The sequence below is a fragment of the Equus przewalskii genome, chromosome 8 (assembly GCF_037783145.1).
Source record: "Equus przewalskii isolate Varuska chromosome 8, EquPr2, whole genome shotgun sequence".
In the NCBI taxonomy this organism is placed as follows: Eukaryota; Metazoa; Chordata; class Mammalia; order Perissodactyla; family Equidae; genus Equus; species Equus przewalskii.
The window spans coordinates 31,743,102-31,765,892 of NC_091838.1; the positions used below are offsets into that span (position 1 = coordinate 31,743,102).

General features: G+C 35.9%; 1 protein-coding gene across 1 annotated transcript in view; it reads left to right on the forward strand.

Annotated features, from left to right (window-relative positions):
- LOC139085064 (probable oxidoreductase PXDNL) overlaps nucleotides 1-22,791 on the forward strand; it is a 311,563-nt gene that overhangs the window by 231,574 nt on the left and 57,198 nt on the right. Inside the window, exon 3 of the mRNA XM_070630618.1 lies at nucleotides 7,874-7,945. Coding sequence (XP_070486719.1) covers nucleotides 7,874-7,945 — 72 coding nt within the window. The remainder of the gene's footprint in view (nucleotides 1-7,873; nucleotides 7,946-22,791) is intronic.

A 22,791-nucleotide genomic window follows, 5' to 3' on the forward strand; every position in this document is an offset into this window, starting at 1 on the left:
TTTCTCAAGTCAGGCTCTTTGGAGAAATGTTATGATGACGTTTCTCTGATTTCTCCAATTACTGGAGAAAAATATTGCTTTAGAGAATTAAATTAGTTTTCAGCTTTACTAGAGCAATTACTTTGATTTTGGACCTAGATATCTTACTTAAATAGGATAATCTCCTTTTAAAAGAGTCTAAAATAGTCTATTGGTTTGAAAAAGTTATGATTAATGCATATGCTAATAAAAACAATCTCATAAATATTCATTAGCCCAAAAGTTTGAAGTTAATGTTACTTTTAGATAACATTTCTCATCATGGAATAATTCCTAGTCCTTCCCTGAAGGTTATTAATTAATACTAAGTTGTCTTACTTTTAAGTAGAGAAAAAGTTTATTTGCCTTCATAAAGACACATACAATTTTCATGTTTGCTTAAAAACAGTGTGTATCTCTGTGTGTGCATCATAAAATCCTTGAAAGGACTAAAATGTGTGTATAATTTTATCTCATAAGCATCCTAATCTTTTTATTTTCCCTCAAAATTTTAATTTGAAAATTTATAGGCAACAGAGAAGTTGAATACCTATATACCCTCCAAATTAACTAAAAATTCCAACATTTACCTTATATATTTTTATGTATAATGTATTTTAACTAAACCATATGAAGATAAGTTGTACCCATCCTTTAGTACCAAACAACTATAAACCTCAATTCCAACTACTTGATAAGTCTTGTCAACAAATAGAAAATAGTTACATATATGGTAGATATTAAAACAATTATATCAATAATCATTTATGTAAATGGTCTAAATATAGAAATTAAAAGGAAGACAATGTTTGAATAGATTAAAAAAATAACCAGCTCATGTTGCCCATAAGAAACCCACTTTAAATATAAAACACATTTATATTAAAAGTAAAATGATAGAGATATACCATGCTGACACATATTAAAAGAAAACTAGAGTAACTATATCAATTTCAGACAAAGCAGACTTCAGAACAAGGAAAATTATAAGGGATAAAAAGAGGATTGTTATATCATGGTAAAGGAGATTGGTTCTCCTAAAAAGATATAACAATCTTGAATGTGTATGCACCTAACAGGAGAGCATCATATTTTGAGCAAAAATTGATAGAATTCAAAGGAGAAGTAGACTAATCCACTATTATAGTTGGAGACTTCAACACCTCTCTGTGAGTAATTGACAGATCCAGAAGGCAAAAAATCAGTAAGGACACAGTTGAATTGAACAGCACCACCAATCAACTAGATCTAATTGACACTTACGGAATACTCCATCCAACAACAGCAGAACACACATTTTTCTCAAGCTCACATGGTACATTCACCAAGACAGACTACATTTTAGGCCATAAAACACAACTCAGCAAATTTAAAATAATAGAAATCATTCAAAGTATGTTCTTAGACAACAATGAATTTAAACTAGAAAGCAATAACAGAAAGATAGCTGGAATATCCCAAAATATTTGGAAGTTAAACAACAAACTCCTAAATAAGACATAGCTCACAGAAGTCTTAAGAGAATTTAAAAATATTTTCAACTGAATGAAAATATGAATTATCAAAATTTGTTGAATGCAGTGAAAGCAGTGCTTAGAGGGAAATTTATAGCATCGGATGCATATTTTAAAAAAGGAGAAAGATCAATAATCTAAGCTTTCACCTTAGAAAACTAAAGAAAGAAAAGCAATATAAACTTAAAGCAAGCAGAAGAAAAGAAATAATAAAAATTAGATCAGAAACCAATGAAATTGAAAACAGGAAAGCAATAGAGAAAACCAAAAGCTGATTCTATGCAAAGATCAATAAAGTTGATAAACTTCTAGCCAGGATAATAAAGAAGGAAAGAGACAAGACACAAATTACTGATATCGTAAATGAAAATGGGACCATCTCTACTGATCCTATGGGCATTAAAATGATAGTAAAGGATTATTGTGAACAACCCTATAGCATCAAATTTGATAACTTAGATGAAATGAATCAAATCCTTGAAAGACACAATCTACCAAAATTTACTCAAGGAGAAGTAGATAATCTGTTAAACCAAACATTTAAAGAAGATATGATAGCAATTTTCTACAATTTCTTCCATAAAATAGAAGCAGAGAGAATACTTCCTAACGCATTCCATGAGGCCAGCATAACCCTAATACCAAAGCCAGATGAAGACATTACAACAAAGGGAAGCCACAGACCAATATCTCTCATAAAACTACATGCAAAAATATTGAACAAAATATTAGTTAATCAAATTCAAATGTACACCCCAACCAAGTGAGATTTGTCTCAGGTATGCAAGGCTGGCTCAACATTTGAAAATCAATTAATGTAATCCACCACATCAATAGGCTGGAGAATAAAAATCATATAATCATATCAATAAATGCATAAAAAGCATTTGACAAAATTCAACACCCATGGTAAAAATTTAACACTCATGATAAAATCTCTGAGCAAATTGAGAATAGAGGAATCTTCTTCACCTTGATAAAGAACATCTACAAAAAACCGTATGGCTAACATCATACATAATAAGGAAAAACTAGATACTTTCCCCCTAAGAGTGGGAATAAGGCAAAGATGATCCCTCTCACCACTACTCACCATCATGCTGGAAATCCTTGCTAACGCAATTCAGACAAGAAAAGGAAATAAAAGGTTTATAGATTGGGCAGGAAGAAATAAAATTGTATTTATTCTCAGATGACAAGATTATCTGTGTACAAAATCCCGAAGAATCAACAACAAAAAACCCCTACAACTAATAAACAGTTATAACAAGATTGTAAGATTCAAGGTTAATATACAAAAGTCAATTGCTTTCCTATATGCTAGCCAGCGGGAGACCCTTCAAACTAACTCCTTTGTTCTTTTGACATGATCCCATTAAACTTGGAGCACTTCTTCTATTGCTTTCTGTCAAGCATGGTATGTTATATGCTTTTGCTGCCCCAGACCTGAAAGCAGTAATTTCTTCAAAGAGCCTGATTTGCTCTAGTAGAAAATAGCATTTGAAAGCAAGATCTGGATATCAGGTGTCCTTATTTGAGTAGGAGGTGAATAACTGCAGGATCTTGCAGTAGACAGAATTAAGAAATGGTTTTCTAAATTGTGACTTTATATTTATATTTTCAATTCAAACTTAGTAGCAGCAAATTATTACAGTCACTACAAAAAACAGTAGGGAAGTATCTCAAAAAATTAAAAATAGAACTACCATATGATCCAGCTGTCCCACTGAGGGGTGTGTAGCCAAAGAAACTGAGATCAGGATCTTGAAGACTGATTGTTCTTACTTTCTCTTTTCGACATTTGTATGCAATTTTTCTTAGAGTGATTGTCTTGGTACACAATATCTTGGTACTTCAAAATCTTGGTGCTAATTTATCTTACAGTAAATATTTTTTTAATTAAAATAACCATCTAGCTACTAAAATTAAACATATTAAGTTTAAAATTTCTTTTTATGTTCATTTTTTCACATAGAAAATATTCTATTTAGAGTGTAAAGAGTTGGAGCACTTTGCTCGAATTTTCTTGAAATTAATATTTTCTCTTTTTATATTATCAATTTTGTATGCAGTAAATTCTATTACTTTTCTATTTTTATTCCATTCTAACTTTGCATTTTATTTTTTATTTAGTTATATATTTGAACGTGTTAATTATTAACATGCATTAAAAATATACCCAGAGGTGACTTGATTACATCCATTTTTCTCATTTTTTATGGCTTTGTCGTACTCCATTGCGTGACTGTATCATAGTTTATCAGTCAGATCCTACTGACAAACATTTGAGTAGTTTTCAGTAATTTACTATTTTAGAAAATTATCAAATGATCTTGTGCATATGTTGTTTTTATTTGTAGAGGATTATCTTTAGCTCTAGAAATGAGATTACTGTGTCAAAGGGTCCATGTATATGTAAATTTTTTGTATATTGCCAAATTCCTTTCCCTGAGAGTGTGCCATTTTTCATTCTCACTAGCAATGCATGACAGTGCCTATTCCCAAGAATCTCAACCACAGATTATGTTGACAGGATTAAGGATTTTTTTCCTCAGGCTGATAGGTTAGAAATGATGTCTTGGTATAGTTTTAATTTCCATTGCTCTTATTATGAGTGTAGTTTAATATCTTTTCAAATGTTTGAGTTATTTTTGTATCTTTTAAATGTATGCTGTTTGATGATGGCTTTTGCCCATTTTACAATTGCGTTTTTGTTTTTCTTCTCAAATTTTGATTCTGTGATGTTAGTTCTTGATATTTTCCCTTCTTCTTTTGACTTGGATATGCAATTTTTTGTCATGTAAAGTTTGATTATTTTCTAAAATTTATCATTTTCGTATTGTTTCTGAATTTTGAGTCATAGTTAGAAAGGCTTTTCCCCACCCCGTTAAATAAAAGACTTCACATTTTCTCAATACCAATTATTTAAAAATGAATCTTTATTATATACTAAATTTACATATGTAGTTAGTTCTACTGCTGGACCTTGTACTTTTTTTCCCCATTGGACTGTTCATGTCATGTGCCAACACCACACTGGTTTAATTATAGAGGCTTTATTGAGTGTTTTAAATACGTGTTATGGCTTGTCTCCTTCTGCTCTTCTTTGTTAGAGCGCATCTAGCTATTCCTGCTTGTTTATTTTTCCAAATGAACTTTAGAATCAACCAATAAACGTCTACGAAAAATAAAAAATGTGTTGCTGTTTTTATTGGGATCATATTAAATGTACATATTAACTGGGGAAAACGGTATATTTTGGTTTTGAGACACTTATCCAAGATGTTTTTCCATTTGCTTTAATTCCTCTTATGTAAGTTTGAGTACTTCTAGTTGGTTTTTTTTTTTTTACTATATATGTGGAGTATTCTTTTCTATTATATCCTTTAGTTGGTTTTATTTTGTATACAAAAAGGCCATTGATATTATATGTCAATTTTATATTTTGTAATCTTACTAAATTCTCATAATTGTAATAATTATGGCATTGATTCTTCTGCAGTTTTCAGGCATTCTATCATAGCATCTGGAAAGACAGCCAGCTATCAGTGTAGATTTTTTCAGTATTTAAGAAGAGAATTATAACATTGCTGAGAACTATTAAATGGTGAATTTAGTTTGCTAATATTTTTATTAATTTTGCATTGATATTCATAAGTAAGGTTAGTTTATTCAGTTTTTCTCAAGTTTAGATATTACTTATTATATTGCATATTATAAAGATATAATATTTGATTTGAGTAACAGATGACTAAATATGAGGGTAGAGAAGAGGGCTTTGGATGGTTTATTTTGTTTCTTAATTCAAGATCACACCCTTCTGCTGACATGGTGATGCACAAGTTCTTTAATAAATACAGCCTTTTCTGATGTGTCTAGATTCTACGGTACGATCTTAATTCTGTCGGACCCTCAATTTTGGCTTCTTGCTCTCTTCTTTCCTTTTAATGCCAATCCTTCACAAGACAGCTCGTCCATGTAAGGTGCCTCCTCCTATTCACTTTCCCAGTCCTTTCCTTCAATTCCCCAGGAACTGGGGCTCTGAGCACCCAGAGCACAGACTGGTTTCCATCAGGATGCTACTCTCAGTTTTTCCTGTTCCACGGGCTCCTCCTGCCCCTTGGTCTGTGAAATCCTCTCCTGACCATCCACAGTAGATTCTGGAGCTGACTTTGTTGGTTTTAGCATTTCCTCCACTTAAACATAAATGACGTTACCAATATTCTCTTTCTCATAGTTGTGGCATATGTTGTGTTCTGACTGATTTGTTTTTTCCTCTTCGTTGAACTGTATGGTTTTCAGGGATGCGTGGAGAGATTCGAGTTCAGGTGGTCAGCATTATACCACAGGAGACTGGAAGTTCTCTTACTGGTGTTAACATAAGTCGCCGTATAGCTTGAAGTTCTGTTATATTGATTTAACCAACCTGTGCAGATTTAACTGCGGAAGGTCTATTTGCTTCTTTTTTCTCTATTATCTGGTCACTTTTTCTATATCATTTTCTATAAAAGAAGAGTCTAAAATGAATCTGCATATTTGAGACAAAATATTATGGGAAATTTTCAGTTTTGAGACCCCTCAATGAATATTTGATAATTTAGTTTAATCTTTAGGAAAAAATTCATCATTGTTTAAATATAAAAATAATTTTTAAAAAACCTGTTGAGGTCTTGACACACATCTCTATAGAAATTGGGCCAATTCTTTAGTGCCTCAAGCTGATACCCCAAAAGTAATGTGGTTCCTTGACATTCTAATGGTCTGAGGTTCCTTACAGGGAGGTGTACCTGAATCCCCTGGAGGACATTTACAAAGTGCTTTTACCTGGCTTGTACCCCTGGACTAGAGGGTCTTAGCTTTGCTGCATGTTATTATCACCTGTGGAGTTCTGAAGACTCCCAATGCTCGTACCACATGCCAGACTCGTTATTAAGTCAGAGTTTGTGAAGTCAGGGTCTCAGACGTCAGTCTAAGGCCTGAGGTAGAGCTCAAAATAATGTCTTAGAAATACTATTGACTCTCATTTCTATATGCTGATTCACATATATCCACAGTTGAGAGCCACCAGTGGTTTTTGAGATGACAGCTCAATGCTCTTTACAACCTATTTGAAGAAACGTGGTTCTAAAAAATTCTTTTTCTTGCCATCCTAACATGTAGCTATATTTTTGAGACTTTTGGTCAAAGCAGGATCTGCCATAGTACCAAATAATGCTGAGGAAAAGATCTTCAGTTAGATGTAAATCCCCACTGCTCTGAGAAACTTACAGCAGTTCTAATCTGCAGGAAGAGAAAGTAGTTTGGAAATTCCAAAGCTTCACTAACAAGGTTTAGAGAGCAGTCCTTCCTTCATTTACAGCTGGAATTGTGATTGCTATGGTTTCTAAGTCATCTGCAGATGGCCAGCATGAGAATCATCTGGGAAACTTGTTAAACATGCAGTTTCCTAGACCTTACCCCAAGAGAAGTGGATTGAATAGGTTTTTGGGTGTGCTCAGGAATCAATGTTTTTAACAAACTATGGGGTGATTCTGATGCACTCACAATAACTGTGAATGTAGCCTATGCAAGGGCACATCCCAAAAGAACTTGATGGAAAGTTCAGGAATTCTGGTTACCTCAAGCCCCCAGAGGCATAAGTAGAAAAGATCCAGAGTTTCACCTTCATGACATTCACAAAAGCCGTAGAGATTTTGAAATGAAATAACTTTGCCACCCTACGTTGAAGAAAAACAGACATAGAAAACTTCATGTGTTACATAAGCTGTTTCCATCAAATCTTTTGGTCAGACTTGTTATATCATGTGCTTGTAAACCTGTTTACAGTGTCCTTTCCTGTAGATGTTCAGCAGCAGCCATGGGAGAACTGAAGTACATCTTATGGATCTGTTAATATGTTTTATCCCCTTTCTGATGAGTCCTATGGTGATACTTGCCAGCTTTGCAAATGCAACTCCTCACTCAGTATATTCAGTATGATAGAATGGATTTTAAAAAATTGTTATAGTCAAACTTTTCTTTTTCTCAGAGAAGCTGCTATTCGGTACACATGGCTTTGTTAATCATTGGTTTTCCACAATCACTCCAAGTTTTAGAGTCTAAGGCAGGTATTCTTATTATTTGGATCAAAGATCCCTTTGCGAGGCTGAGGAGTGCCTGGGAACTCTCTTACCCAGACAACTGAGCTTATTTAAATGAAATCCAAGTTTCCATATATCTTTAGGAACTTTACTAACATCCCAAAACTTCTTAGGTCCACACTGCAGTTTAAAAAGTCCTGATCTAGGATGTGTGATATCTATACTAATGTATAATTTAATAGGATTTTATATGTTTTCCAGGTACCTGTACAAGAATGATATTCGTGCACTAGATAAGCAAACGTTTAAAGGACTCATATCCTTGGAACAGCTGTAAGTAATAAAATCTTGCTTATTGAATCATTGATGGTTATGGCTCAAATAGAAGCTTTTTAAATGCCATTATGTGATAGTTGAACAATTATTTTCAGCTTTGTTATGCAGCTTGAATGACTGAATATTCTGTCATTAGTTGGATAAAAATCAGAGTGGACGATCAAGATAATGGCAGGAAGTCAGACTTCAGCTGGAATCCCAGCTCTGGCACTTAATGGTTGTGTGCCGTTGGGCCAGTTGCTCCCCGTCCTCCACCGCCTGAGCCTCTGCTTCCAAATCTCTTGAAATGCAGCTGTCTCTGCTGCGAGGACTGAGATATTGCATGCAAAGAGACTGGTTTGTCCCTTGACAAAAAATAGGCATTTTATAGAACGTAATTGATAGTTTTGATTATTATTAAATTATGAAACATGTTTATAGACATTTAACTGATGTAGCAACTCCCAGAACATGAAATCTAATCTCTCATTTTACAAATGATAAAACCAAATCTCATGTTAATTAAGTGACTTGCCTAAGATTAAAAGTCTGTGGCATTATTATTATAACCTAGACCTCCTGATTTCTACCTTAGTGCATTTTACAGCATTTGACACCTTACTGCTGGTTTCAAAATAAGCTTGAAATCCCATAAACCTTAGATTCCCTTGTCAGAATTTCCATGTGAGATATGAGTTCCTAATATGAAAAAGTCATGTTATGTAGTTACACTGCTCCCAAACTACAATTTGATGTTTTATTCAGAGATTTCTCTCAATTATTAGTGTCAGTGATATAATATTAATTAGATATTTGAAGAGACTTTCTCCTATTGATGACAAGCTATGGGGTATTTTTAAGTTCAGATCTGTAGAATGCTCTTTGATTTTTAATTAATAGAACTCTTAAATACCAGAAGCCTTTAACTCCCAACTTTCTATCTTCAATGTGGCTTCTTAATTTCAAAAAAACTATTTGCGATTATTTTTATGACAAATACGCATCTATAACAATCCAAAAAATCTGGATTTCTTTTTTTCCTGGAAGGCCAAAGTGTTAGGTTATAGTATCAAAGTATGATCGGTCAATCAAATATGTTTTAAAAAATCTTCATTGCCTCTGTCTACTTTTCCCCTTATTAATTTTTTTACATGACTAATGAGCCATCCCTGTGACAAAGTGTGCTCCTTCATCGTTTTCCTGTATTATTTTAAGTTGTGTAATATCTTAGGTAATTTTTACCATATTGCAGAATCATCACAAAAAACAATTAATTATAAATTCTTTAATAACAACAGCAAACAAAACCCTTATCGCTGTCATGTGTTTTTCATCAAATATATTTACAGATGGTTTATAAAAAATTAGCATATTAAAAGTTCTCATTCTCATTTAAAATGCAAACAGTTCTCATTGGTAAGTAGTTTATAGTCTGATAATAATTACTGGCCTTACTAATATTGAGTAATGTTAATGTTTATAGCCATGGAAACAGGCATTTCTGCTTTCTATTTTTAAAGCATGATTCTGGGCTCTTGTGAATCACTATTCAAAGAGGATTTTCAGTATCCAAAAATGTAATCTCTAATCCTTGGAATTTTTCATAATTTTAATCATAGCTCTTAAAGCCAATTTTGTTTCAGTATATCCTGGCAAAACTAAAGCAGAACTTGAGATGCCTAAGATAATTTTTCCTTAAGATATATTTACGTTGCCTTTCTTTTATTGATTCTTATTGTACATAATCCTTTTTGGATTAAATTTCCTTTCGAGGAAGCCAGAGATACATGATAGATGCTTGCACAGCCTCAAAAACAGTAGGGCATTGTGATGCCAATTCTGCTACTGATGTGATTGTTAACAATTAGTGTAAAAATATACTTTTTGATTTTCCTATAGTCTTTAAAGACAGTTTTTGATCCAAAAAAGTGGGAATGAAAAGTGAAGAAGGATATTGAGGAAGGATTTATTAGCTTAATTCTTTTTATGACCTTTTGGTTAATTGATAATTTGACAAACTACATACTTTTTTAAAACCACTACATTGAGGCATAATTAACAAACAAAAGCCTGTGCATATTTAGTGTATGCAACTTGATAACCATCACCACAATCTATGCCATAAACATATCCATCACCTCCAAGAGTTCCCTCTCATCCTCTTTGTTTATTACTGTTATTATTATTATTGATAAGAACACTTGAGATAAGATTTACCCTCTGAGCAAATTTTTAAGTATAAAATACAGTCTGAAGTCCTAAAATTATAAAACTACTAGAACAAAACAGAGGAAATCTTGACATTGGTCTTGGTAATGATTTTTTGGATATGACACCAAAAGCACAGGCAACAAAAGCAAAAATAGACACTTAGAGCTGCATCAAATTAGAAAGCTTCTGCACAGCAGAGGAAACCATCAACAAAATGAAAAGTCAACCGATGGAATTGGAGAAAATATTTGCAAACACATATCTGATAAATCCAAATTATATATGCAACTCCTACAATTCAACAACCAAATCACCCAAGTAAAAAAATGGGTGAAAGACCTGAATAAATATTTTTCTGAAGAAGACATACAAATGGCCAACAGGTATATGAAAACGTGCTCTACATCACTAATCATCAAGAAATACAAACTAAAACCACGATGAGAAGCCACCCCTCACACCAGTTAGGATGGGTATTGTTAAAAAAAAAAAAAGATAAGTGTTGGTGAGGGTGTAGAGGAAAGGGAGCCCCTTGTGCACTGCTGGTGGGGATGTAAACTGGTGCAGACACTTTGGAAAAGGCATGGAAGTTCCTCCAAAAATTAAAACTTGAACAACTGTATGATCCACTTCTGAGAATATATCCAGAGGAATTGAAATCAGGATCTCAAAGAGATACCTGCAATCCTGGTTCATTGCAGCATTGTTCACAATAGCCAAGACATGGAAGCAGTCTATCTGTGACTGAGATGTGTGGATAAAGAAAATGTGATATATACACATAGTTTACTTATTTTGGCTTAAAAAGAAGGAAATCCTGTGATTTGCGATGACGTGGATGAATTTGGAGGACATTATGCTAAATGAAATAAGCCAGACACAGAAGGACAAATGCTACATGATACTACTTATAAGATGAATCTGAAATAGTCATACTCATAGAAGCACAGAGTAGAGCAGTGCTTGCCAGGGGCTGGGGGAAGAGGGAAATGGAGAGGTATTAATCAAAGGGTACAAAGTTTCAGACGAATAAAACCTGGAGATCTACTGTGCAAAATAGTGTCAAACCACATGCTGCTTCAAGGATGAGTGTTCTCTTTATGTTACATTATATTATTTTCTACATGTTGGCTACATAAAGAGAAATTTTGTGATTAAGCACAACAAAGTCATAGACTAAAACAAATGTTGTTTTAAGCATTAATGAGGCATAGTTATTTCTATAGAATAATTTGTTCTTCTATTGATTATGTCAGGCCAGTAGATGGTGTAGGCAGGAGTAATTATCTCTGTCAGAATTATAACTATTGAATTTTAATGTAGGAAGATAGAATGATGACATATTAGGAGAGCGTATATTAAAAAGAACAAACTTGTGAGGATACAGTGAATTTTGCTAAATGTAAAGACTGTTTTCTTGGGTATAATTTTCTGTCTTTTATATATAGCAAAATACCACTGGTTAGGGAGGATGGTATTGCCAAAGTACATGTTTTTCTCTATCAATGACACACAGGACTTTAGTGTTTCCACCTTCCAGAACAAGAGTAGCTAGTGTGCTCCTAGAAAGCACAGTTTAATATTTCTTACATTATTACTCAGTCATCCTGCTTCCAATTACTCTTCTTCATCTAAAATTTCTGTTTTTATCTGACCGATACAATGAACACATTTTCATTGATTATATTTTTCTTTGCCAATGAAATTTTCTTCATCCTTGCCTCCTTAATAGGCACCAAATATCTGTTTTGTCAAAATAATCTCTTCTAGTCGTGTTTTTCACATGACCATTGAACTAGAAGTCGTATGATCCATTTTAGTCATTATTTTTTTAACCTGCATTTCCTTTTTAATGCATAACTTTATATTTCTTACTTTTCCCTTTCTTTAGATGTTTACTTATTTCTAAATAGTATATTTCATCTGGAGCATCTTTATTAGATAACAGCAGGCTTTAATACTTGTGTTAAACTGTTGTGTATTGCTCCATAACTTAAATATAAATGTCTTGTTGCTTCATCTGCGGCAGTCATGGGAAGAGGCAGAGCAGCATTGCTGAGAGGCCAAAGTTATGAGAAATCAGACTGAGCTAAGTTTGATCTGACTGAAAACATGTAGCACTTACTAGCAATTTGATCTTGGGCACTTTACTTTAAAATTCTAAACCTTACTTTCCTTTTTTGTTTTTTAAATGAGGATTCTAATAGTGATTTGTCAAGCTGACGCTCAGATCTAGGGATAACATATATGAAATGCTTGGCAAAAGTAGATCCTGAAATAATAATACCTATTGTCCTTGTTACCATACTTGTTAGTTTGTAATTATTATTTCAGTAATTACTTTCTGCACAACTTCTTTAAAGAAACAGCTAGATCTAAATAGTGTATTTTTTAATACAAAATTAAATTTAGCCAGTGATACAAAGTACCACTAACTAAATTTCTTTGACCTTTCTTGATCTATCTAGCTTATTTTAAAGGACCTTCTAATTTAATTTCTTAATATAAGCCATAAATGGCTGTAGATACTAAAAAACATAATCTTTCTAAACATATTAATATCCTGAATTATACAGTTAATATTTCAAAGGCTTTATTAAATAATCTTACTTTTTCCAGGGGCCTAGTTAATATTATTTAAGAATCTAAAGTTACAAGGAATGAAATAACTAGCATGATACTTTTGGATTTACAGATACTTTGAAAACCCCAAAATTCTGACTGGAACAGAAGAATATATGGGTAAAACTTCTTTTGCTTACTCATTGTATGAAAGTCCTACATTAGATCAATTTTGGGTTTATCCAGATTGTCAATGCCGTTCATCTAGAGACTACCAGGAATACACCTATAGTTACACAAGTTGAGTTTATCGCTCTTTGCAGTGAAGGAGAACACATGCCATGGGGAGTCACAGGGAGTATCAATAAAAAGATGTTAGAAAGAACATTTTATAGAACTTGGACTTTGGGTGGGTGATTTCAAGGGGGATAAGAAAGCAAATATTTGCTTTAAATTGGATGTCAGAAAGAGTGCACAAGTCTATGACTGTGTATCTTAATAAATCTTATATACAGTGAGGAGAGAATAGAATGAGGATAAAGCTGTACTTGGTAAGGACATAGCGTTCACTCAATTTGGCCAAAAGAAGAGGGTGTTTAGTATTTGTGGGTGGCACAGTAACCTTGTATTTGTCTGTGCTTAAAAAAAATTATGAAATAGCCTTGTTTTGTCCCATTTTATCAAGGTCTCAGGGTAACCTTGTCTAAGCTTGAATTCTGTGAGATTATGTTCAGTAGGAGAATACCACGGCCTACCCGTGAGTGCCAGGCCAGCTTCTGAATGTCAGGGATGCTTTTATTTTCACTTCCTTTCTCAAGATAAATTACAGCCCAAAATATACATCATTATGGTGGTAAAGATACTTCATTTGGGACTTTATTTAAAAATCCTTCCATCATGATGACTACTAACTTATTCTCAGTACGAAAAGCATCTGTGATGTACAGTCATGCACTGCATAACAACATTTTGGTCAATTATGGACTGCATATATAATTGTGGTTCCATAAGATTAGTACCATATAGCCTAGGTGTATAGCAGGCTATCGGTTTGTGTAAGTACACTCCGTGATGTTTGCACAATGACAAATCATCTAACACATTTCTCAGAACACATCCTCATCATTAAGTGATGCATGACTATATAACATCTGGGAGTGTTTCACTGATTTCTAAACAGAGACAAATTTCTGTTTTTGACTATGATGGAATAAGAGAGAGCAGATTTACATTCTGCTTTGAAAATACTAGAAAAACAGACAAAGCATATGAAACAACAGTCTTCAGGCATTGGACAACAGGCATCAAAGGGCTGTGGTCCCTGAGAGAAGAGACGCATGAAGTGATTTCTACGAATGTCATAGTTTACTGTCTGGAGGCAGTTTCCAGGCTGCAGCACAGGGAGGTCTTGCACAACCAGAGACCAGCAGGCTTGCTGAGTTGAGGAGACAGAGATTTGAGTTTGGGGAGCCTACTGTGGTGAAAATTAGTGGCGTGAGGTACCTGAGAGCAGGATGATGCTCAGAGAGAGCCCTGGGGACCTGCAGAAGCTTCCCCTAAAGTTTGGCTGGATGCTGATCTGCACATGTCTGAGAAGAAAGTACCTGTGGGCAGAAAAGAACCTCTGGAGAGCTGGGAAGAGTTTGTACTGCTACCAGTCAATGTGGAAGAACTTCATGCTACATAGCATTGGATAGAGTCCTCAGAAAGGTTTCACGTTAATAGAGGGTCTAAATGAGTTCTTTTATGAAGACTGCCCTAGACCTGCTGTAGTACAGATTAAAGCAAAGCTGAGAGAATCAAACTGATCCCAGGTAATATATCTGTGTGCCAGAATAAAGTCCAATGTTCTTCAAAAGAATACAACAAAATCCAGCACCCAACCACCCAACACTCATGCTTCTCCTCATTCAATCAAAAATTACTGGCCAGCACAATACACCAAAGTCATAAAATAAAGAAACAAAAACCTGATAGAACTGAAAGAAGAAATAAGCAAACTCAACACTCCTCTGTCAATAATTCATAGAACAACTGGAAAATCAGCTAGTATATAGAAGACTAGAATAACAGTATCAACCAACTTGACCTAATTGATATTGATAGTGCATTCCATCTTAAGCCAGAAGAATACACAGTGTTTTCAAGTGCACAAGGAACATTTACCAAATAGAGCATATTCTGGGCTTCAAAATAAGTCTCAATAAATTTAAGAAGATTGAAATCATACAAAATACCCTTTCTGATCAAAACAGAATTAAACTAGAAAATAATACTAGAAAGATATCATATAAATTTTCAAATATTTAGAACTACTAAGTAATTCAAAGAAGAAATCATAAGAAAAGTTAGGAAATATTTTGAACAGAATAAAAATGAAATGATGATATATTGAAATTTTGAGGATGTAACTAACGTAGTGGCTAGATTGAAATTTATGAAATTAAATATTTATATTTGAAAAAATAAAGATCTCAAATCAATGATCCAAGTTTCTATCTTAAGAATCTATACAAAAAGAGAAAACTACATTCAAAGTAAGCAGAAAGAAGGAAATAAAGATGAATTAAAATAAAAGAAATTGAAAAAAATTGAAAACAGAACCACAATAGAGAGAAGTCAGTACATGAAGATCTGATTCTTTAAGAGCAATAATATTGATAGACCTCAAGCCAAACTATCAGAAAAAAGGAAGAAGACACAATTTACCAATATCAAGAATGGGGGTGCATCAGCACAGATACTACAGAAACACTAAATGGATAATAAGGGAGTATCATGAATAATTTTCTGCCAATAAATTTGGCAACTTAATGAAATAAAAAATACTTTTGAAAGATACAACTTACAAAGTTCACTTAAGAACAAAGATATAATCTGCATAACTGTATATATATGTGTGTGTGTGTATACATATGCATATTAAAGAAATTATACTTGTTATTAAAATATTTCCAATTAAAAAAATTCCATGTCCAGATGTGTTCAGTGGTGAATTCTTACAAACATTTAAGGAAGAAATGAATCCAGTTCTATATAAATTCTTTCAGAAAATAAAGGAGGAATACTTCCCAACACATTTTATGAGTTGTAATCATTTTATGACACCAAAATCAGACAAAAGCATTACAAGAAAAGAAAATAACAGACCTGTATCCCTCATTAATAAAGATGCAAAATTCATTAACCAAACGTTAGAAAATGAAGTCCAGCAATGATTTGAAAGGGATAATAAATAAATCATGCACAAGTAGGTTTAATTTTAGGAATACAGATTGGTTTAACATTTGAAAACCAAAATATATTTTACCATATTAATAGATTAAAGAAGAAAAACCAGATGATTATCTCAATATATGCAGAAAAAGTATTTGGCAAAATTTAACACCCATTCATAATTAAAAACTCTCAGCAAATTAGCCCTTGCCTAACTTCATACTTAATGGTGAAAAACTGAGTACTTTACTGTTTAAGTTGGGAAAGAGGCAAGAATGAAAGGAAATAAGCACATGAAAAGGTGTTCATCATCATTAGTCATTAGGGAAATGCAAATTAAAACCACCACAGGATACCAATATGTAACTTCTAGAATGGCTAAATTAAATGGCTCTTTTAAAATTAAAGAAACTGAAAAGACCCAGCGTTTGGTAAAATGTGGAGCACCTGGAACTCTCTCACACGTTACTGCTGAGAATGCAAAACAAGATAGCCACTTTGAAACACGGTTTGGTAGTTTTGTTTAAAGTTAAACATTAAGAGTGGGACACCACAATTTCACTTTTAAGTATTTACCCTGAAGCAATGACACATATTTCTACACAAAGACTTGAATGATTATAGCACCTTTATTATAATAGCCCTGGACTAGGAACAACCCAAATGTCCATCAGCTGGTGAATAGATAAACAAATTATGGTATATCCCTACAATGGGACAGCACTCAGCAGTACCCAGGAACAGAGCACTGATGCCATAATATGGTGGATGAATTTCAAATGCACATACTAAGTGAAAGGAGCCAGACAGGCAAGACTCTATACTGTCTGTTTACATTGTAGCACAGTCAAGGAAATGCACAACTACAGTGACAGAAAGCATATCAATGGTTCCTTGGGACCAGGGGTGGGCTAGGAGTAGGGTTGGCTGCAAAGGATGTGAGAGCACTTTGTGAGGTCATGGAAGTGTTCTCTATCATATTTCCAATGCTGGTTAAATGAGGTATACATTTATCACAACTAATTTATTTGTATACTTCAAATCGGTGAATTGTTATAATATGTAAATTAACTTCAGTAAAGCTGATTAAGAAGAACAAAGACAACTAAGCATCTCATTATTATTCACCAGATGGTTTCATGAACTTACCTTCATTCCCATTTTTGTTTGCTAAATCTATGAGTTCTTATACTGGCTTACACTAAGTTGAAGTCAGATAGTAAAATGCCTCCAATTTTGATTTTCTTTTAAAAAATTGTTTGCATTCCCATATATATATTTTAGAATTAGCTTTTTCATTTCTAATCTCCCCACACACACACCAAAAAGAAACCCTCTGAGATTCCGACTGGAGTTACATTGAATCCATAGATCACTCTGTCGGAACTTCCATCACCAAACATACCATAAATGTATTCAGACCAGACATAACTAAATGGGTTATTTTTGGTAGAATTACATCCAAGCAAAAGATATTAGTCACCTAAATAGTTTGGGTAAAATCAAAGCTCATCTTCAGCCAGTAACAATGTCATATGTATCTCAGGTAGAGCAAGTGGGGGAATTTTCCTGGGACCTGGGGATCTAGAGGGCTGGTGAGCAGTTACAAAGGATGGCGATTTGATCCTAGTTCATGAGCATCGTTAAAATTCAATTTTAGGCACCTTTGTAGGAATAGTTCTGTTGTTGCATTATTTAATTTTGTCTTTCCAACTGGCTTTGTGACAAGGTTTAAAATACATTTGATGAGAAAATAGTAATACAATTTTCTCTGTTGTTAACACTCCAGAGCACCCCACTCTAGGGACAGGATTGGCTGCCTATCAGGCGGAAAGTGGCCTGGCTTTTCCAGTCCACTCCCCAGTGTCATCCTTATTCCTCACTGACATACTCCAACATGGGTCTTACTCTGGCGAATCCTCTTTTTGGGCACTGCACGAAAGGAAGGCTTTGAGGGTCTTTCCGTCTTTTGTACAATTCTAGATAAAATCTATAAGACATAAGGAATAATCCTGACTTTGAAAATGTCCAAGTTTGTTCTTCAATAGGAAGTGGGTGTTAAGAACAGAGAAGTTCTCCGATATCCTTTGGGGCTCTCCAAGGATTCCTAGGAAAATGCTCAGACACTCACACTGAGAAGCAGGGCAGTGGGGGTGGGACTGAGTGTTTCTTTTCTCCTCTATCGCTCTGTGCTTGCACACAGGTGCTTCTGACTGGCTGGGCTCACAGGCAGGAAGCGGCTCATGTCAGACTTCAAGCACCACAGTTGTTAAAATGTCTGGAGAGGAGAATAGGATTTATGGGTCTGAGTATGTTTTGAAGTCATTCTGTAAACAACAATTTTTGCCAGTTAATCTGTGTTTGGGTTTTCGATCGAATTTCTTTTTCTAACTTATGTTGTAAGAAGACAGGTTATGGATTAGTGTTCTGAAGTTAAAACTTTCATCTGCCTGGCAATGTGCTCAGTAGTGTTCTCAAACCAGGGGATATCCAGGCTGGCAGCATGCTAGAATCACCCAGTGAGCGTATAAATATAGCACTGTCTGCCCATCCTCGCAATAAATCAGAATCTCCGGAGGAGGGTGCTGGTACTGGCGGTTTCTTTTTAAAGTTCCCTGGGAGATTTTGATGTGCAGTCAAGTTTAAGAATCATTATCTCCACCTTAACAGTATCCCATATCCTAGAGATGCTATCAAGTCTTATCTGGGATTGATGTTTCCTTTTCTGTCTACAACCCTCTCCTAACAACCATTACAAATAGTTTATGAACGCAATTATCTAAAATCTGCCTTTGTCTGACATAAAAACTGCACCAGCTTTTATGATACCAGCCAAATAAACACATTAGATTTGAGTTTTAAATGGATTAATATAAATATTTGGATTCAGGTACTGAAGAACAAGAAATCAGGAAAATGTATCTCCTTAACTTGTTTTCCTACACCTCAGAGCACCTGTGTCTCTGAACAGCTTTCTCATACTTGTGGTCATTGCTGACTAATTGCATGAAAGCTGTTGTTCTGTTGTGCTTGCTGCAATGTTAGCATTATAGCAAGGACTCGTGTGTGGCCAGCATACATCTTTGAAAATCAGATATCATAAAATTCATGATGTCTTATCAAGAAAGAAGAATCCAAAAACTTAAAAAAATACATGCAGTTATGTTTATTGAAAAGAAGAAGTGGGTTATTTTACAAGCACTATGCCTTTATCAACTAATATTCTAGGCAGCATCGCTCCTCTGTACATCACACACTCTTCTCTGACCCTTCCCATTTCTCCTTTGCTTTCTATCTCCCCTCCTTCATGAGCTCTTTTCTTTAAGGATATGCTCAAGTTTTTCTCACAAAGAAAGCCCATTCTTGAGCCAATGTTCCCCTTTAGCTACTGTTCTATTTCCTCCCTTTATGTATGTCATTGAGTATGCATTATTTTCTAAGTGACAGAAACTCAAGTTGAACTGGCTTAAGCAAAAAAAGGGAACTCATAATCCAATGACTTACCAAAGGAGAAGTTAACAAAAAATCTCAAAAACCAAAAAACCAAAACACCACCCTCCACTCCTGCTCAGGCAACAACAATGATAATAATGCCGCACGCTTCTATCAGGCTTCACTGTCACCACAGTGTTTTTGCACTCATTATGGCATTTAATTCTCCAGTAACTGTGAGGTAAATCTGCTATCATATAGGTTAAAAAAGAAGAAACAGGGGGCTGGCCCTGTGGCCGAGTGGTTAAGTTCGTGCACTCCACTTCTGCTGCCCAGGGTTTCGCTGGTTCGGATCCTGGGCGTGGACATGGCACTGCTCATTAGGCCATGTTGAGGCAGCGTCCCACATGCCATAACTAGAAGGACCCACAGCTAAAATATACAACTATGTAATTGGGGGTTTTGGGGGGAAAAAGCAGAAAAAAAAAGAAGAAGAAACAGAGTCTTGGAGAGTTTGAAGTTAAATGTCTTGTGCATTGCTGCACAGTTAGCAAGTGGTAAAGTAAAAACTAAAGTCTTTTGATTCTGAGTTTTGGATCTTCATGAGATAATCACTATATAATACTATGAAAAATAACAAGTTTTGATATTTTAGCAATCTTTTACTTTTTTAATACTGATTAATTTTCAAGTAGTAGTAATCAAAGATGTTGCTGGAGCCAGCCTTGCTCGTGGCACCGCTATGGTCATCTCTTTAAGAGAAATAGTCCTTTCCTTCATCAATAGGGCCACTAGGCTGACTTATCTGTCCTGCGCTTAGACAGACGAGACCTGTGGCCTCAATTACCATAGTGCCTTGATCTGCACACAAATCTACGGCAAAGATTTGCAGATGGTGGTAGGAAAATTTAGTCAAGAGCAAGTATACTTTAAGCAGCATTTGGGGTGTGTTGTTACTTATGAGGACATCTTCAACTGAATGTGGATGGTGACAGCAGAAGAAACTCTTGACCATAACTTTACGACTGGAGCTTGGCAGTGAAGCTTTTCTGTACTTGAAATTGTATGCCATCCACTGAGATACATGATGACAATCACCATCTACTCTCGGAATGCATCCTTCTCTTATCTCACCTCTAAACCTCTGAGATGCTCTTCCCCATTCCTGCAATCTCATCCCTATCTTCTTTAACTGACTAAACTCCTTCCTGCTCGATAATCTGTATAAGTTAGGGGTGTGTTCTGATTTAAGCAACAGAAAACCCACTTCACAGCGTCTCCTCCTCCAGAAAGAGCCTTGTCTTCCCACCTTACGTGCTATTGAGTGCACCTGCCTTCCCCCAGGGAAAAGCCCCTGAGTCCCATTCGCTTCCTGCTGCCAGCTGGAGGTCTGAGATCTCTGTCTCATGCTATTTTCCACGTCTGTTCCAGAGGTGACCCCCAGGGGCTGAAGGCTGGCAGACAGGTTACCTGTCCTCCTTCAGCACACACTGGACAGGAAGAACAAGACAGATGAAAAGAAGCAAGCTCACAAACACTCCTTGGAGAAAGTGGAGACTTTGACACACACAGTCGTATGTGGTCTACAAGGGCAGAGACAGTGAGCACTCCTCTCAGCGGTTCGGCTCCTTGGTTAAGCAAATTGGTAGCCCTCTATGGGCTCTGGTTAAACCCCTTCTTGGCACGTGTGTTGAGGGGATGGTTCTGCCTGTGGGCTGGGCAGTTTTAGCAACTCATTTCTTATTGGTGTCAGTTCAATTGCTTTACTATTTTACAAGTCACAGGCTGTACCCTTCTTGGGTTGGTCTTCCCTATGACTACAATTCATTCATTCATTCATTCATTCATGTGCACATTCAAAATATTTGTTGAGCATCTACTTTGTGCTAGGCATTTTGTAGACACTGGAAGCCAATCAGTAAATAAAACAGAAAGTACTAGCCTCAGGAGGTTCACTTTCCAGCGAGGAGAGAAAAAACAAAGAAACAAGTCAGTGTATGGAACAGCAGGGAGATGGTGGTAGTACTACTGTGAAAGGGTGAGAGGCTGAGCTGTGGGTTTAGATAGGGTGGTGAGGGGAATTTGAACAGAGACCCAAAGGGAGGGAGGGAACCATCTGCGGATAGAGCAGCCCAAGCAGAGAGTAAGTGCAAAGGCCCTGAGGTAGGAACTAACTAGGTGCATTATGTTTAAGGAACAGCAGGGACCTGGCTAGGCTGAAGTGTAGGGGTGAGTGGAGAGCAGCAGAGAGATCTATCCAGTGGTGGGTAGTTGGTGCAGGTGTTGCAGCAACTTTGGCTTTAGTCAGAGTGAGACAGAAAGATACTGCAAATTTTGAGCTGAAGAGTGATAGATTCAATTTTACATTTTTTGTTTGTTTTTGTTTTTGTTTTTCTTGGTGAGGAAGACTGTGCCAACACCTGTTGCCAATCTTCCTCTTTTGCTGCTGAGCTAACATCTGTGCCAAGCTTCCTCTATTTTGTGTGTGAGACGCTGCCACAGCAGGGCTTGATGAATGATGTATAGGTCCATGCCCAGGATCTGAACCTGCAAACCCCAGGCTGCCGAAGCAGAGTGCGTGAAAAGTGAACTTAACTGCTGCACCACCTGGCTGGTCCCAATTTATGTTTGAAAGGATCACTCTGCCTTCTTTGAACTATTTGATAGGGAGAAGGGAAGAAGCCTAGAAGCCAGGGTGGTAGAGGTAGGGGAGAGAAGTATTTCTATTCTGGCTATATGTTGCAGATAAAGCAGATAGGATTTCCTGATGAATTGGATTTATGAGGTGAGGGAAAGAGGGAGAGAAGAATGTCTCCAAAATTGGCAGGGATGAGTGGTTCTTAATAGGGGATTTTGGAATTTTGCCTCCCCTAGGGGGCATTTGGCAATGTCTGGAGGCATTTTTGATCGTCCCGTTGGAGTAGGGGGTATGCTACAGAAATCTAGTGGGTAGCGGCCTGGCATGCTGCTGACCAGCCTACAACACATAGTACAGCCCTCCACAACAAAGAATTAGCCAGCCCCAAATGTCAGTAAGTTGGAAACCCCGGCCTAGAAGAAGAGTTTTCACTTACTGGCATGTGGACAAAGGCAGGAGCAGCGGCTGGGGGAAAGCAGGAATTTGTTTGGACGTGTTAGACTGGAGGTGCCTGTTATATGTTCGAGGGGAAGGGGAGGGTAGGCAGCTGGGTATATGTGCTTGGAGTTCAAGATAGAGGTCCAGATTGGAGATCAATATTTAAGAGTCTTCGTTGTATGGATAAGATTTAAATTCACCAGGTGGCTGAGATGAATTGGGGGCAGGGGCCAGGGATAGAAGAGCTGGTGCTTGATTCCTAAATCACTCAGACATCTGGAAATCGGGAGACGAGAAGGAAATTGAAGAGGCTTAGAAATGTCTAGTGAATCAGGAGGACCTAGAGAGATGTTCCAGAAGCCCAGCA